Source organism: Homarus americanus, unplaced genomic scaffold, assembly GCF_018991925.1.
Source record: "Homarus americanus isolate GMGI-L3 unplaced genomic scaffold, GMGI_Hamer_2.0 scaffold25483, whole genome shotgun sequence".
NCBI classification, from domain to species: Eukaryota; Metazoa; Arthropoda; class Malacostraca; order Decapoda; family Nephropidae; genus Homarus; species Homarus americanus.
The window spans coordinates 7,981,334-7,999,423 of NW_024726235.1; the positions used below are offsets into that span (position 1 = coordinate 7,981,334).

General features: G+C 41.4%; 1 protein-coding gene across 3 annotated transcripts in view; it reads right to left on the reverse strand.

Moving 5' to 3' along the window:
* Positions 1–18,090, reverse strand: part of LOC121865506 (low-density lipoprotein receptor-related protein 1-like) — a 163,251-nt gene that overhangs the window by 39,586 nt on the left and 105,575 nt on the right. For all 3 annotated transcript variants that reach the window (XM_042365020.1, XM_042365019.1, XM_042365021.1), the window contains 13 exons: positions 12,119–12,256; positions 10,051–10,302; positions 9,258–9,460; positions 8,822–9,006; positions 8,460–8,677; positions 7,405–7,596; positions 6,209–6,411; positions 5,851–6,012; positions 5,414–5,599; positions 2,968–3,059; positions 2,558–2,695; positions 1,846–1,962; positions 1,182–1,307 (listed from right to left, as the gene is read on the reverse strand). In XM_042365020.1, the coding sequence (XP_042220954.1) occupies positions 1,182–1,307; positions 1,846–1,962; positions 2,558–2,695; positions 2,968–3,059; positions 5,414–5,599; positions 5,851–6,012; positions 6,209–6,411; positions 7,405–7,596; positions 8,460–8,677; positions 8,822–9,006; positions 9,258–9,460; positions 10,051–10,302; positions 12,119–12,256 (2,212 nt within the window). The remainder of the gene's footprint in view (positions 1–1,181; positions 1,308–1,845; positions 1,963–2,557; positions 2,696–2,967; positions 3,060–5,413; positions 5,600–5,850; positions 6,013–6,208; positions 6,412–7,404; positions 7,597–8,459; positions 8,678–8,821; positions 9,007–9,257; positions 9,461–10,050; positions 10,303–12,118; positions 12,257–18,090) is intronic.

The window sequence follows — 18,090 nt, forward strand, 5'->3', positions numbered from 1 at the left end:
TAAGTCAAGACAATGTACAATAGTCATATACAGGTACAACTGTACTCCACACACATGTGTATAGTAATATCTCCGTTAGCTGGAATCCCTCAAATCCGGAACTCTCCGATAGCCGGAATTGAAATTTTCTTGGAAAATTCCAAGAAAATTTTCCAAGTACTGTACCCGGAAAATTCTGGGAACGGGGAAATTTTTTTTCCGGGTTTGAGAGATGAAAATCAGGCAAATTTTCTGGAAATTATGGGAAAAATTCCTGGGATGGAGGATATTTTTCTGGGTTTGAGAGATGATGCAATGAAAATTTCTGGAACTTCCAAGAAAATTTTTCCGTTACTCGGAAAATTCCAGGTAATGAGTGACTTTTTTCCCCACTTTGAGAGAGTCGTCTTGTTACCCAGAAATCTCTCATTCCCGTAAGTGCTCTGCACCAATTGTTCCAGGAAATGGAGATATCACTACTTAATCTCTTGTGAAATTCCATTAACCAAATAAATACTGTATGATTTTCACCACATCAAGTGGTTTAAGTGTGTAACATTACAAAGTGGTAAAATGAGAGAGGCAAGGAGGGAAGGGAGAGAGGGAAGGAGCGAAGGAAGGAAGGAAGGAAGGAAGGAAGGAAGGAAGGAAGGGAGGGAGGAGGGAGGAGGGAGGGAAGGGAAGGGAAGGAAGGGAAGGGAAGGGAAGGGAAGGGAAGGGAAGGGAAGGGAAGACACCACCACCAGCTAACACCTTCTGAAGCCTACACACTTACTGTAAAGAAATTCATACAAACTTTTTTATAAATAGTTTGAGTGAATAAAGTAACCTGACAGTCTTTTGATCACAGTCAGTCTTTTGATATAAGCTAACTCATGAAACATTCAAAATATTTGTTCAGTACAGTAAAACATGCGTTCTTTTCTTTTCCAATATTCTGTATCTGCACTGAACAAAATAACTCATACCACAACTGTGTCAACATCTCTGTTCAATCGATGAAAACACATTACAAATATATTAACAAATGCCCAAAACCTCTCCAACACATTATATTATGTAAAATTGAATAACATATTTTCGAAGTCGCTAATTTTTATTCAATACAGTTTTCCTTTGGGTGATGAAAACTCCTTTTAAGTAATTTCACAAAAATGCATCAAGTAAATAACGGGGTAGAAAATAAAGACATGATGGCTTACTTCAATATACAGTGTGGGGGTGTTTCACACTTAAACATATTCTCACAGTTCACATCACACTTGGTCTCGTCGCTGCTATCTGCACAGTTAGGAGAGCCATCACAGTGATACTTCTTGGCAATGCATCTGTGGAAAATGTAAATGATGTTACTGTATTTTTAATTGATACCAAAGTTAAAAAGAAAATATTAGTATGGTTGGCTTCATTACATCCTGATTAAGTTTCATCAAAAAATCTATATCATGACTCTATATGTAAACCATGTTGTCAATGATACACAAAATGAAATAAAAAAATACACACCAGGGATTGACACTAGCAGCTGACCTTTATACAGTACTACAGCTTATTGACACAAACAGCTGGCTAATATATATATATATATATATATATATATATATATATATATATATATATATATATATATATAGTTAGTTAGTTAGTTAGTCAGGTGCCTAGCAAATGTAATAAACTTGCCTTACAGACAAAATTCAGCTAACTGTATACCAAGCTATTTACACAGACTTTTTCTGGCCCCTTCTGAAAGTGCATAAGAGTAAGTTCTACAGTAAATCAACAATTAACAGAACTATGCATTCCATATAAAGCTATATAATTTTTTTGCTCTTCATTGGCAACGTATCAAAGGAATACTGTACAAACCTGCCATCATCACAACGAAACTCGCTTTCACTGCAGTTTCTTACAGGACAACCTTCTTCATCTGATCCATCCAAGCAATCATTTTCACCGTCACATTTCCACCGTACAGGGATACACCTGGAGAAAAGATACAGAAATATACCTAAACAGAAACATCAACTTTGTTTCATGCATTTGTTTACCCTACACAGATCTCATGTTTCGTGGTGAATTTACTGAGGCAAGGTCTGCGGACTGCAGTTAAAATTTTTTACTATTTACTGGTTGGTGCAAGAGTAAATATCTCCTACAAATCATAATGTTATTAAAATGTAGTACTGTATAAAAGAAGTGCCCTTTTCTCTCTCCCTAAAGATCTCAGCATCAGTTTACACATGTGCAGTGTCCTACTAATTTTTTCTTTTCTTTTTTCTGTATTATCCCTTAAAAGTTTGCACTTCACATATTTGTGGTTCATGGGGATTTTCAAGAACATAATCCTCATGAATGGAAGGGCCTTGATGTAATATACAACTAAGAAGAAACAGCCATCTAAAGAGATTGTGAAACAGGTTACTGCTTAAAAGTCAAACAAAAGTGTTGCAATTTAAACGAAAATCAAATGTGTCAAATCTCAAAAATTCTCAAATGAGTTAATGCCATGATTTTAATTATTTATTTCTGTAAGAAACAAGGTGTTAGGTTAATGAACAGTACTTCATATAGTCCATACTTCATATTATCACACTTGAACTGTGACACATCACAAGAGTGCGTCTGGTAGCAGTCATCCCCTTCGTCCTCCCTTCCTGGACAATCAAATTCCCCATCACACTTCCAGGAGCGGGGGATACACCGGCCATTGTTACACCTGTTGGTATTAATTCAAGTTTTTGGTTATTATTGATTGTATAGAAGTACAGGTAATCATATAATCTTTATCAATGTACTTCAGTACCATTGTTATCCCTCTTGGTAATCATTATATATATACTTTCCCTGTTTAATGACTATACAGTATTGAGAAGATAAAAAATATATCTATATCCTGTATACTGTATGTACTGTATACATAAACAATCAGAAGTGATATCACAGACAGACAGACACAGAGTTATACATTAAGACTGAGCAGAAACTTGCCTGAAGTTTTCCTGAGGGCACAGGCGGGTGCTACACTCAGCCATTTCATCAGAATTATCAGGACAGTCCTGCTCACCATCACACACCCACACCTATGGATTATAACAATAAGTAGAAAAAAAGGGGGAAAAGAATAAGAGAAACAGTAGATCCTTGAATATGTATCATATAAAATTTATAAAAAGAGCTTAAAGATAATTCAGATGGCCACCAAAGAGGTGCAGTTATCTGCTTCCCAAGGAATTGGATAAGCATGTCCCTAACTCTTGTCTGTAAAGACTTAACTTGCCATCAAACACTGGAACTGACAGTACGGTATTTGTCTTCTGCATAGGATAACATAAGGTTCCTCATAAACTGAAGTACCTGTATATATATTTTTCAGCTGGAGGACTGACCAACCCATTTCTAGTATCTCACATGAGACCCAACCATTGAAAATGGTGATAATGAGAAACCCAGGGTTTTCCTAATTTATTTAAAAGCCAGGTCTAGCCAACCTAGAAGTTAATACTTGGGCATCACTGTTTACTTTCTCCTGATGTATGCCTAGAACAAGACAATCATATACAGTACTGCGGGAAGAATGAAAATGGCATGGACGGGGAGCAGCATGGATGGGTGGCTTCCGCCCCCAGGAACCTTTTAACACGTCTTTATGCAATTTTACCATAATTCCCACATTACATATATTTAGGTTCATTTGGTGCTGGGTTGATATAACATTATCATAAAATAATCAAATCCCCCCCCCCCAAAAAAATAATCTTACACTTAACCCTATACGAGTCATTGCGTTGTATTAAACTCCTGGTCTTTCGTTAACAAAACACTAACAGCTTAATGTCCTAACTCCCTCACCATGTTAACAACACTTACCATCTGCCATGCTTACCAAACAACTGTGTTCAGTACGTCAAAAATATTGTACAGTACAGTACAGTAGTGTATGTATCAGCATTAAATAAATAATAATGTGGTGTATATTATGCATCTGCATATTCCCTGGTTTATTCATTAATCAGTTTTCTAAGTGCACAAATAGACAAATTGAGCCATCACATTACATAGGTAATAAAAAATGCTGTTAGGAATACTTCTCCATAGCAAATACTATACATTATTTTATAATGACCCCCATTGTAAGCGGATTTGCTGAAAGCTCTCTCTCTCCAGGAACACTTCCTGAGTGAATACCTTCTAACACAGCTTATCCTTTTATTTTCAAGTCAAATTACAATTATGTTGTATTTTTTTTCCATTATTGATGATGCTTACATAGGCAGTTTCTTAGTTCTCATAATTAGTAGCTCTTGTTAGGCTTATAAAATATCTGATTGGACCACTGTACAGGTAAAGTATTCAGTGAGCAAGTATCTTTTCATAAGCATATTTTTAATGTTACCCATTGCTTAAAACCCTCAAGTATCCCCATTAAAGACAATACGTACTCTACAAAAAATTTCATGTAAATGAGCATCGGTAGCAAGGTGCAGCAAACTGATACAATACGTATGAAGGTAGGACCCGACTGAGACACATGCAGCGTGCGGTGCGACACCCACACACAGATGTTCAACTGCACATGTGAACACACAAACTGTCCAGATTGATGCTGGATTTTTCAGATCTTTAAAAACATATCTAGGGAATAATGGGGTGGTCTGAAGCACTTCAGAAAGTTCGAAAAAAGAGAATTCCAGTGTATTTAAGTCTGATGTATAGAGGTTCTACTGTAGCTTAACCAAGCAAAAACTCTTTTCCCTAACTAAAAGCTGAGAATTATCTAAATTGCATATAAATTTGAACATGCCAGAAAGCAAATGCTTCTCTTTAAATCCCACATCACCTGCTGAATATTAATCATCCTGAACTTGATGCCAAGAATTCATTCATATTCATTCAGACATTTGAGATCTTGAATGGCTCTATAACCTCCTGAGGCCTTTGGCAATTGACACAACTCTGAATGTTAAGAATCAAGAGGTCAGCAACTATCTAGCTTCCTGCAGCACTGCAAGAAAATAAATAAATTAGAAAACTAGGAGGAAAAGAACATGAAAGTTAAAAAGTTATTGGGCAGTGAGTGGATGGAGGTCTGCTCAGGTTGCATGGAGATTCTGAGGAATTGGGAGAGAAAGGTTAGTATAAAGTGTATAATTCAGAAGTGGAGGGTAAGAGGGGAAAGAGGAAGGCCAAAAAATGAAAGGATGAAGTATATGATACATTAGAAGTGAGGAGAAAGGACATCCAGGAACCAGCAGAATTACAGATGAGCAGAGAGCATGCTAATGAGTGGTTTTTAGAGAAGGATATGCTGCTGATGGCTAATGTTAAGCGAGAGGCTGATGTGACACCCGAAACCAGACTTGAGGCCTGACTGTGAAAGGGAAGTTACATAACCACAGCAGAACACAAGGCTTAGAAAATTGCAGAGATGACCAACCTTGGGTATACACTTTGTGTTATTGCATGAAAACCAATCAGCTGAGCAGGATGGTGGTGGGCAATCCTGTTCATCAAATCCTCCAGGACAATCAGGTGTTCTGTCACACTGGCGACTGCCAGCGATGCAAAAAGCACGTGAACCATTGTATGCTGGACACTTAAACTGTGACAGCACACAGTGGTACTGAAAATATCCAAATAGTTATTTCAACAAACATTTGTGCATTAATATATAGTCTTTCACTATGATACAGAAAATTCATTAACAAAGTCATTTAGGGTAAAAAGTTTTAATATTAAATTACTTCCTCTTCCCATAATATATGGTAGTGTATGCATGACTGTTGTGAATCCAAGAATACTGTAATACAAAACAGCATTTGACATAAAAAAAAAAATATATTGTTACAAATGCCTGATCCAGGTCTTGCCCACCTCATCACAATTTGGTTCATCAGAGCCATCCTTGCAGTGATCTTGGTTGTCACAGATAAGTGAGGGATGTATGCAGTTAGTATTATTACACTGGAACTGGCCGGGTGTGCAAGTGTACTCTCGGCAATCAGGCGGTTCATCAGACTTGTCACCACAGTCATCCTGGCGAGTTAAAATCATTAGAACAATGATGGTAGAAATACTTTCTATTTCCATGTATTCAAAGCCTCTGTCAAATGTAATTTTTTGCACTGGAGAGTTCTCTACACCACTGTCAAAAGTAGAGGATATTCTTTAATAAATTTAGATTAATAGAATTGTCATTTTAAGCTTTACTCAACTTAAGGAAAAAATTTACCTGGGTGTCACACTTCCACCAAAATGGAATGCACTTGTAAGTAGATTCGCAAACAAACATAGAGTTGAGGCAGTTACTATGACAGGACACACCATCTTCACTCAGGAGGAAGTTCTCAGGGCATGTGCAAGTCTTGCCACCATCAGGGGCCAGAAGACACATGGTGTCACATCCTCCATTGTTTTCACAAGGGTTGTTTGCCACTGTCATAAAAATGAGACTTGGGGATTAAAAATACATAAAAAATGACTGGAATGTTAAGGTCTATGTGAAAGATGTCAATTCACTGTTTCTGCTGTTTAAAAAAAAAAAAAAAAAAATCAGGTTTCCGTGACCATAAACTTGATACACCAACAGGTGGCAATGGAGTCGCGTGTGATGCCTGGTGAGGTGCTTGTAAGTTATTACTGTACTGTAAAGTCGCAGTCATATCAACAATAAAAAAAAAAATTAAATAAATATAATTATAAATATAAATATAAATATAAAAATAAAAATAAATATATAAATATATATAAATATATACAAGAAAGAACTACCGGGAGTAAAGCTAGCCCTAGAAATTTCGAGTGGATGGCCATGGTTGCCAATCCTCAGACATGAGGTTGTCACCTTGATTGATAAACTTATACTAGTGTACAGTCCATAAACAGACTGTATTTATAAATATCTTTAGAACTGTAATAATACCTTAGGGTGTATCTTAAATAAAAATGCAGAACTAGGTACCAGATAAATTGTTCATATAGTATTCCTAAACACATGAATGCCTCAATTATTTCAAGTACACAGGATTATTTTGTATTGGGAGGGAGGAGTGTGCTGCTGGGCAAAATCTTGGTTATCACAGAATTTTCACTGTTCCATTATCATCATGAACATTGATGATGATGGAACAGTGGAAATTCTGCTATAATCACCGTTCCAGACCATTTAATACAATAATTAGTTAGGTAAATTGATGCAATACTGCATTTTATACCTGAAGCAACTGAATCCTAAAATTTTGCTGTGTAAATGTTCAGAATTGTATTAAAAACATCTGAAGTTCAAAATACTGATCCTGGGTGCAATAAAAGTGAGTGAAAGACAGCGAGCAAAGGGAGCATATGTGTTTGTTTCTGATCAGCCACTGTGTATTATCATGAAAAAGATCTAAATGAATGAAGAAGAGAATAAAAGTTACAGTAACTTACACGGTTGTTGTCTGAAGGGATGGTAAATATGGATGTCCATTGGACTGTGAACAGCATTATATATATTTTGGGTGTCCTTGCCAGAGTACTTTTTTGATCGCAAGACACTCTTCAGCTCCCAGTCGGTCCAGTACAAATAGTCTTCAAAGACAGTGATGGCGAAGATGTGCTGCACATGTTTGGGTGCTGTGTCTAAGGAAGAAGGAAAACAGCCCGTGTTAAGAGAATATGTCTAGCAACTTTCTATTTACTGTACAGTCAGCCAAAGATGCACCGACCCCACCCTGGATCTCATGCTCGCAATTTTACCTGGCACTACTTGGTAAAAGAAGGCTGTATGTAAAGGTGATTGTGATTGGTGGATCTGTTTTTGGCTGTGTCACTGTCAGGATAATTATTAAACAAACCAAAGGTCGAATTTTTATAATAATAAACTATTCATTGTTATTTAAGATCATTAGAAGTTTCCAAATTTTTGTATACGTATTTGCTTAAATAATGAAGAAAATTATATTAATGAATTGGCAACTCAACTACAACCACAGCTGCCACAAGATTCTCACATCAAATTTTCTTCATTACTTAAACAAATATACAAACATCAGGAAACTTTATGACCTTAAATAACAATGAATAGTTTATTATAATAAAAAAATTCTACCTTTGGTTTCTTTAATATTTATCCTGACAGTGATACAGCCGGAAGCAGATCCACCAATCACAATCACCTTTACATACAGCCTTCCTTTACCAAATAGTGCCAGGTAAATTTGTGAGCACGAGGCCCAGGGTGGGGTCGGTGCATCTTTGGCTGACTGTACATTGATCCTCCACATGTTTTTATAATCTTTGAGATATTAATATATATACAGTACCATTTTTTGTGATTATGATACTCAACTATGAGGAAACCTAGGAAGGTAACATCCATCTAATTTGTGACAAACTTTAGCTTCAACCTGAAGGTGAAGTATTAAATCTTTGACACAAGTACATTAATTATAAACTTGTATGTAATAAACTTAGCATAAAATTACAATAAGAGAGACCATTACCTCTATCACTAATGATCCTGATGTTCTTCCCTTCAAGATCTGAATGGGCAATATAGTCCTGGTGAGCGTCAGCCCAAAAAAGTTCATTGGTTGCATACGAGATGGTGAGAGCATTAGGCCAACCCAGAGAAGAATTAACAATGATCCGTTGATGTGAACCATCCATTCCGGCCTTACCAATATGGGGTTGGTTTCCCCAATCTGTCCAGAACATATTACTGTAAAAAGAAGACATATTGAATTATTGTATATAAAATTTTGGTGAACTGTGTACTACAGTACAACTCATCAATGCATCTGAAAATATTTCTTACTGCAGATGCTAAAAAAGTTTAAAAGTGTACTGAGGAATTCCTACTAACCCATGGAATGGGTCAAGAACAATAGCTCTTGGATCTTGCAGGCCTTTATCAATGAGAACCTTCCTGTACTGGCCATCTAACTTGCACACCTCAATGGTGTCTTTGCCCTTGTCACACCAGTACAAGTTACGTCCAACCCAGTCCAGAGCAATTCCATCAGGACTCTGGGCAGCTGAATGTAGTACCTAAAAAAATATTGCCACACATTAAATTCATTCAAAGCAAAAACCACACACAAATATAAACAACAAAGGGGTGAACAAGAACTGGTCAAAAGTTACACAAGCATGGGTCAGCTTGAAAGTAAAATATTTCTGGTGTGTGAACCACAGTTTTATACAGGTTTATAAAGAGTGGGGCTATCAATTATTAAAGTCTAGTCACAAACTAATTTGTATAGAAATGCTATAAATTGCCAAAGATATAAATATCTTACAATGGGTTGGCTGTTGTTACACATCTTCTTCACTGATGATGAGAGGTGAGTCACATCTGACCAATAGATGCAGTTCTCCACAAAATCATAGTCAAGGCCAACAGCATTGGTCAAGTTGGCAACCAGCAGTCTACTGTTTGTTCCATCAATATTTATTTCACGAATGTAATAGCGATTGGTGAATATGAGTTTGGGTTTCACCGCTGAAAATAAAATCAAGGATCGTCACAGAGTCCCATTTTGTATCCGAGTCACACCATGTACTCATGATTATACCCATTACATCAACCCAGCCTAACCCTAAACATTGACGGTTGGAACGAATTTAAACAATTACAACAACACTTCCACTGCAATCCTAGTCCTCAAAAAGTGCTGAGAATTTATCAAGTCTTGATGTTACAGCAGCTGACATATACATTTTTTTTATTTCATTGTCAACCATACTGAATTTCCAACACAAGGCCTCAGTACATCTGGATTGCGGCAAAAAAACCCCAGGGTGGAGAATTTCCAGTTTACTGACTATTCAGGGTTATACATACATCAATGTCCAGGGTGAGTCTGGGATGCAACTTTAGACATGATACATCACATATCTCCTTGGCATGGCTATACAAAATATATATTTACACAACTACTGCACTGTAATTTCATGACTAGGAAACAAGCATCAAATACTCATTTCAACGATGTAAAATCATTTCAATTATTATAGTAATAGGCAATTATGAATTTCTTTATAACTTCTATAAAATTCTTATTTCACAGCTCTTTTTATTATGATACTTACTGGAGTTTGCTCTGCACTTGTGGCCATCTTGCTCTGATATGTAACCAGTGGCACAGATACACTTGTAGGAGCCCAAAGTATTGTGACAGATGTGTGGGCACGGAAAGTCTGCACACTCATTAATATCCTCACACAATTTGGAGTCTTTTGGATCAATGGCAAAGCCTTCGTTGCATTCACAAGCATAACCAATTTTCTTATCAATACATTTATGAGCACAGACTGCACGAGTCTGATTACACTCATTGATGTCTAGAAAGAAGAGAAAAGTTTACTAATTATGTGAGAATAATGCCTCATCTATTAGTAAAACAAATACCTGTAATGTGAAATGGAAGATTATACTGCACTCAATAATTAAAAACTGCATCCAAAAACATGGACTGATCCTGAAATCCCATTTTATAATCAAGTTAGGATTGCACACCTCTGTATAGTGAGCAAGGCCTGAGACTATATACTGTACTGTATATCCCTATATCTCTAGTTCTGTGGGACTAGATATATAGGGAGTTACCAAGCGCTCAAACCTGGTCAACCCCCCCCCGTCCCCAATTCAGCACATCTCAGCACCTTCAAGACATGAGGGAGAGATAACAATCCTCCCTAATCCTGACTTGATAAAAAACAAAAATTCAAGGTCAATCCTCTATTTATAAACCACATCTCTTTGGGAACTTGTTAACAAGAATCCTTACTCTTTCTGAAATGACCTAAAACCTGATGAAGGACCCTAGACCTCAAGGCTAGATCACAGACCTTGGCACAGTCCCATATGAAGAGGGGAATGCCAGAGATTTCACATTTCGGCACACAAGTCTCCTGGAGAACCAACCAACCATCAGCTTTAAAAAGTTAGCCTTCCAATCATATCCCTCAAGTTACAATATTTAACTTCATAGTTTAACAGTGTGACAGGAGACAAGTTTTCTTGTAGCTAGATTGGCAAGGTCACCTGTTTGGTAATTCTTCCTACTGCCAAATTATGGACTTGGAGTTGTAATGACAGAACCTTTAAGGCAGTCTAATACAAAAGCATAAATGCCTACTTGAAAAGCCTAGCTCTAAAATCAAGATTAGACTTTTCTAAGAAATGCTGGAGAATAGGAAGTTCTCCTGACACAAAGTAGATTCATAATAATGCAGGACACTGGAGCATCACAAACCATCGCCCTAAGTTTGGTTCCTTTACCACCGCCCACCAAACCCTAGTAAGCCTTTCCCTCAACCTGCACAGATGGCACTTTCTTCAGACCAAAAAGCAGCATTTGAGAATAAAATACAGACTCTTATGATTGAGTAAGGTTACGTCTCATGTGCGAGCGTCCTGCGGCATCGAGCATCCACACGAGTAAACGTACTACCTTGGTGTAGCGGACAAACATATTTGTTTTCTTTGATGTGTCCCACGTAGATGCATGAAGCATTTGTCAAGCGACCAGGAGGCGGGAACTAGACGCGTGATCTGGAAGCTGCGATTAAATATTTTGATCGTCACTTCTTCAGTTGCATGAATCCTTGGGTCAGGAACCAACAATCATCCACCCACGGTCATGGATTTTCTTAAATCTTTGATTGCTGAAGTCTTTCAGAGGCCCGTTTTATGAGACCACAGGAAAAAGTACTACTGTACTGTACCACAATTGAAAACCGTTGACAAACAATGGAAGAATGTTGCCACTGACTCGAAAATTAATGGCAAGTTAAAAAATCACACACACACACGTACGTTTCATGTAGATCCACAATGAAAACGTGGATAAGATAAATCTTGATAAAATCACACGGGAAAAGGGAAACAAGTGATCAAAGGAATTACAGAAGCATGAAGAAAATCAGAAGGAATCCCTGACAACAGCAAAAATACAACAGATTTGAAGTTTGCCTGTGTGTACCCATTCACAATTAACAGCAAAAAGGAATAATAATGAGAAAATAGTTCCCAAAAATATAGTTTTTACACCAGTAGCCATATATGGTAGAAGTAAATGATTCCCTCAGAAACTTTCATTAAATAACAGTGAATATAGCAGAAGGTAAGAGGAGACAGATTTGAGTGTTCACTTACTACAGAGGTGTTCATCTGAGAAGTCTCCACAGTCATTCTGGAAGTTGCACAGTCTGCTAAAGTCCACACACAGGCCATTGTTGCAACTGAATTTTCCTTCTGGACATCCTCCATCTCCTAGCGTCGTTACATTAGCAGCTGAAATGTTCGTCCAAAGTTAGAGCAAATTCTCATAAAAAAATGTGAGATAATGCAAATATCTTAACTGTAGAAAAAAATAATTAGCATAAAAATAAAAAAGGGAATACAAAACTACACATAAAAAAACATACAAAATTCTACTGCTCTAAGCTGTATATATTTTGCTAAATCCTTCAAATAAACTTGGGTGGTAAAGAAGTTAACGCAGTATACAGTTTATATCTACTGATGGGACAGTATCTTCCATGGCATATGTCGTGGAGAAAAACTACTATACAGGACTAGATCAAAATGTCATCACTTTATATAAAAACAGGAAGTCTCCAAGTACGTGTTCAGTGTCCATAATCAGTATTGTACACCAGACTGTTACTCCACTCAAGCACATGGGACACAAGTAGAACACATGGGGACACTAGGGATACTAGCTCATGGAGACACTAGGGATACTAGCTCCTGGGGACACTAGGGATACTAGCTCATGGAGACACTAGGGATACTAGCTCCTGGGGACACTAGGGATACTAGCTCATGGAGACACTAGGGATACTAGCTCATGGAGACACTAGGGATACTAGCTCCTGGGGACACTAGGGATACTAGCTCATGGAGACACCAGGGATACTAGCTCATGGAGACACTTGGGATACTAGCTCATGGAGACACTTGGGATACTAGCTCCTGGAGACACTAGGGATACTAGCTCATGGAGACACTAGGGATACTAGCTCATGGAGACACTTGGGATACTAGCTCATGGAGACACTTGGGATACTAGCTCCTGGAGACACTAGGGATACTAGCTCAGGGGACACTAGGGATGCGCTCATGGAGACACTAGGATACTGGCTCAGGGGACACTGAGTGCTAGCTCATGGAGACACTAGGGGATACTAGCTCATGGGGACACTAGGGATACTAGCTCATGGGGACACTAGGGATACTAGCTCCTGGGGACACTAGGGATACTAGCTCATGGAGACACTAGGGATACTAGCTCATGGAGACACTAGGGATATTAACTCATGGAGACACTAGGGATACTAGCTCATGGAGACACTAGGGATACTAGCTCATGGAGACACTAGGGATACTAGCTCCTGGAGACACTTGGGATACTAGCTCATGGGGACACTAGGGATATTAACTCATGGAGACACTAGGGATACTAGCTCATGGAGACACTAGGGATACTAGCTCATGGAGACACTAGGGATACTAGCTCATGGAGACACTAGGGATACTAGCTCATGGGGACACTAGGGACACTAGCTCACGGGGACACTTGGGATACTAGCTCACGGGGACACTTGGGATACTGGCTCCAGGGGACACTGAGGATCTAGCTCATGGAGACACTAGGGACACTAGCTCATGGAGACACTAGGGATACTAGCTCATGGAGACACTAGGGATACTAGCTCCTGGAGACACTTGGGATACTAGCTCATGGAGACACTAGGGATACTAGCTCATGGGGACACTAGGGATACTAGCTCATGGGGACACTAAGGATATTAACTCATGGAGACACTAGGGATACTAGCTCCTGGAGACACTTGGGATACTAGCTCATGGAGACACTAGGGATACTAGCTCATGGGGACACTAGGGATACTAGCTCCTGGAGACACTTGGGATACTAGCTCATGGAGACACTAGGGATACTAGCTCATGGGGACACTAGGGATGCTAGCTCATGGAGACACTAGGGATACTAGCTCATGGAGACACTAGGGATACTAGCTCATGGAGACACTAGGGATACTAGCTCATGGAGACACTAGGGATACTAGCTCATGGGGACACTAGGGACACTAGCTCTGTGGAAGCGCTAAGGGATACTAGCTCATGGAGACACTAGGGATACTAGCTCATGGAGACACTAGGGATACTAGCTCATGGAGACACTAGGGATACTAGCTCATGGGGACACTAGGGACACTAGCTCACGGGGACACTTGGGATACTAGCTCACGGGGACACTTGGGCCAGTAGACATTACAGATATTTAGTCAGAAATAAGCAAATTGTGATTAAGAATATTAAGAAAGAGGCTGTAAGAAATCAGAAATCACATTAGAGTTAAGAATCTGGCAAGAGAGACGACACACGTGTATCTTACCCACAGAAGTGTGAAAAGGTGATAAAATATTGATGATGAGAAGGGGAGTCAAAGAGGGAAAAATAAAAACAATATGGGAGAAGAATGAGAAGGAGGAGGTTGGGGAGAAAATATGAAGTATTTATTTATTTTAATTTTTGTTTACGGGATTAGCTCACCAGGGCACAGGTCAATGACCCACATCAGGCCGCGGTGCAAAAATAAATAAATAAATAAATAAATAAATAAATAAATAAAATAAATAAATAAATAAATACAGTATATAAATAATAGAAATAATAACAAAATATAAATTAATAAAAAATAATCTAGAAAACAAATATTAAATACAAATATAATACTACTAATACTAATAATAATAAAAAATCAATAGTGAGAAACGATATACAGGTATGTATGTTGTGTTGTCAAAGGAAGAGACAAAATTGAAACCCTGCAGTTGTGTGTAAATGAGGCAGAAAATCAGATGAGAAACCTGAGACCACTACCACACTACACCACCACTACACTACACCACCACTACCACACTACACCACCACACCACACACCACACTACACCACCACTACACCACCATATTACCACCACTACACCACATTACACCACTACCACACTACACCACCACTACACCACCACTACCACACTACACACCACTACCCACACTACACCACCCACTACCACACTACACCACTCACACCCACACTACACCACCACTACCACACCACACACACACCACCACTACCACACACCACACCACCACCACTACCCACACACACCACCACCACACTACCACTTTGCTATATCCACCACTACACACCACACCACTACTACCACTGCTGAACCACCACACACCACACTAGATCACCACCACCACACCACACTAGACACCACCACCACACTACACACCACCACACTTGACACTAGCCACACCACACTAACCATACACACCACCACCAACTGACCCACCACCACAGACAATAAATACACGTCAGACCAAGCAAACAAAGAACAACAGGCAGTAACAAGATCACATAACAACACTCTACCACACGCACTCCCACCCCTACACCCCACTGGTCCCCTACACCCACTGGTCCCACCTACACCCACTCACCACCTACACCCTGTCCCACTACACTCACTGGTCACCACCTACACCACTAGTCCCCACCCACTGGTCACCTACCCACTGGTCACCTACACCACTGGTCCCACCTACACATGAGTCCACTACACTCACTGGTACCACCCACTCAACACCATCTCTACACCCACTGTACCACCTACACCCACTGAACCCACCTACACCCACTGGTTCACCTACACCCACTGGTCACCACACTCTCCACCACCCACTGGCCACCACCCCACTGAACCCACCTACACTCACTGGTCCACCTACCTCACTGGTCCACCTACACCCACTGTACCATCTACACTCACTGGTTCACCTACACACTGGTTCACCTACACCCCACTGGTCACCTACACCCACCTTGCCACCTACACCCATAGCCACCCACCTACACCCACTGTACCACCTACACTGGTCACCTACACCCACTGGTCACCCACACCCACTGGTCCCACCTACACTCACTGGTCCACCTACACTCCCACTGGTCCCACCCCACTGTGCCATGTACACACTGGTTCACCTACACCCACTGGTCCACCTACACACTGCTGTTTCACCTACACCCACTGTACCACCTACACCCACTGCCCACCCCCACTGGTTCATACACACACTGTACCACCTACACACTCGCTTACCACCTACCCACGGTTCACCTACCCACTGGTCACCACACACTGGTCCCACACTCACTGGTCACCTACACCCCTGGTTCACCTACACCCACTGGTTCACCTACACTCACTGGTCCCCCACCACTGGTCACCTACACCACTGGTCCACCTACACTCACCGGTCCACTACACCCACTGCTGCACCCACTACACCACTTCCACACACCCACTGGTCCACCCCACACTGCACCACCTACACCCACTGGTTCACCTACACTCACTGGTCCACCTACACCCACTGGTCACCTACACCCACTGGTCACCTACACTCACTGGTCACCTACACCCACTGGTCCACCTACACCCACTTTACCATCTACACCCACTGGTCACCACCTACACCCACTGGTCCACCTACACCCACTGGTTCACCTACACCCACACTGACACACCTACACCCACTGGTTCACCTACACCACTGGTACCACCTACACTCACTGTACCACCTACCCACTGGTTCACCCACACCCACTGGTCACCTACACCCACTGGTCCACCCACTCACTGGTCCACCTACACCCACTGTACCACCCCTCACTGGTTCCACCTACACCCACTGGTTCACCTACACCCACTGGTCCACCTACACCCACTGGTCCACCCCACTCACTGGTCCACCTACACTCACTGTACCTACACCCACTGGTTCACCTACACCCACTGGTCCACACCCACACCTGTACCACCCTTACACTCAATGGTCACCCACACCCACTGGTTCACCTACACCCACTGGCACCACCTACACCACTGTACCACCTACACCCACTGCCACCACCTACACCCACTGGTTCACCCACCCACTGCACCACCTACACTCACCATGCCACCTACACCCCTGGTTCACCCCCACTCACTGGTCCACCTACACCCACTGTACCACCTACACCCACTGTACCACCTACTGCCACACTCACTGGTCCACCTACACCCACTGTACCACCCACTGACCACTGGTTCACTACACCCACTGTACCACCCACACCCACTGTACCACCTACACCTGTACCACCCACACCCACTGTACCACCCACACTCACTGGTTCACTACACTCACTGGTCCACCCACACCCCTGTACCACCTACACCCACTGTACCACCTACTGTACACCCACTGGTCCACCTACAACCACTGTACACCTACGACACCACTGGTCACCTAACCACTGTACCACCTACACACTCACCGTACCACCTACACCCACTGGTTCACCCACACTCACTGGTCCCACCCACACCCACTGTACCCACCTACTGTACACTCACTGGTCACCTACACCCACTGTACCACCTACACACTCCTGGTCCACCTACACCCACTGTACCACCTGCACACTCACTGGCCCACCTACACCCCACTGTACCACCTACACCCACTGTACCCACCCCACTGTACCACCTCTGCACCACCTACACTCTTTCACCCACACTCACTGGTTCACCTACACCCACTGTACCACCTACACCCCACTGTACCACCCACACCATCCACACCACACTCACTGGTTCACCTACACTCACTGGTCACCCACACCCACTGTACCACCTACACCCACTGTCACCACCCACCTACACCCACTGTCCCACCCACCCTCCTGTACCACCTACTCACTGGTTCACCTACACCCACTGGTCCACCTACACCCACTGGTACCTACACCTGTACCACCTACCCCACCGTACCACCCACTGTACCACTGAACACTCACTGGTCCACCTACACTCACTGGTTCACCTACACCCACTGCCACCCACCACACCACTGTACCACCTACACCCACTGTACCACCTACACCCACTGCCCACCACTCCTGGGTTCACCTACACCCACTGGATGCCCCTCACTGTACCACCTCACTGGTTCACCTACACCCACTGTACCACCTACCTCACTGG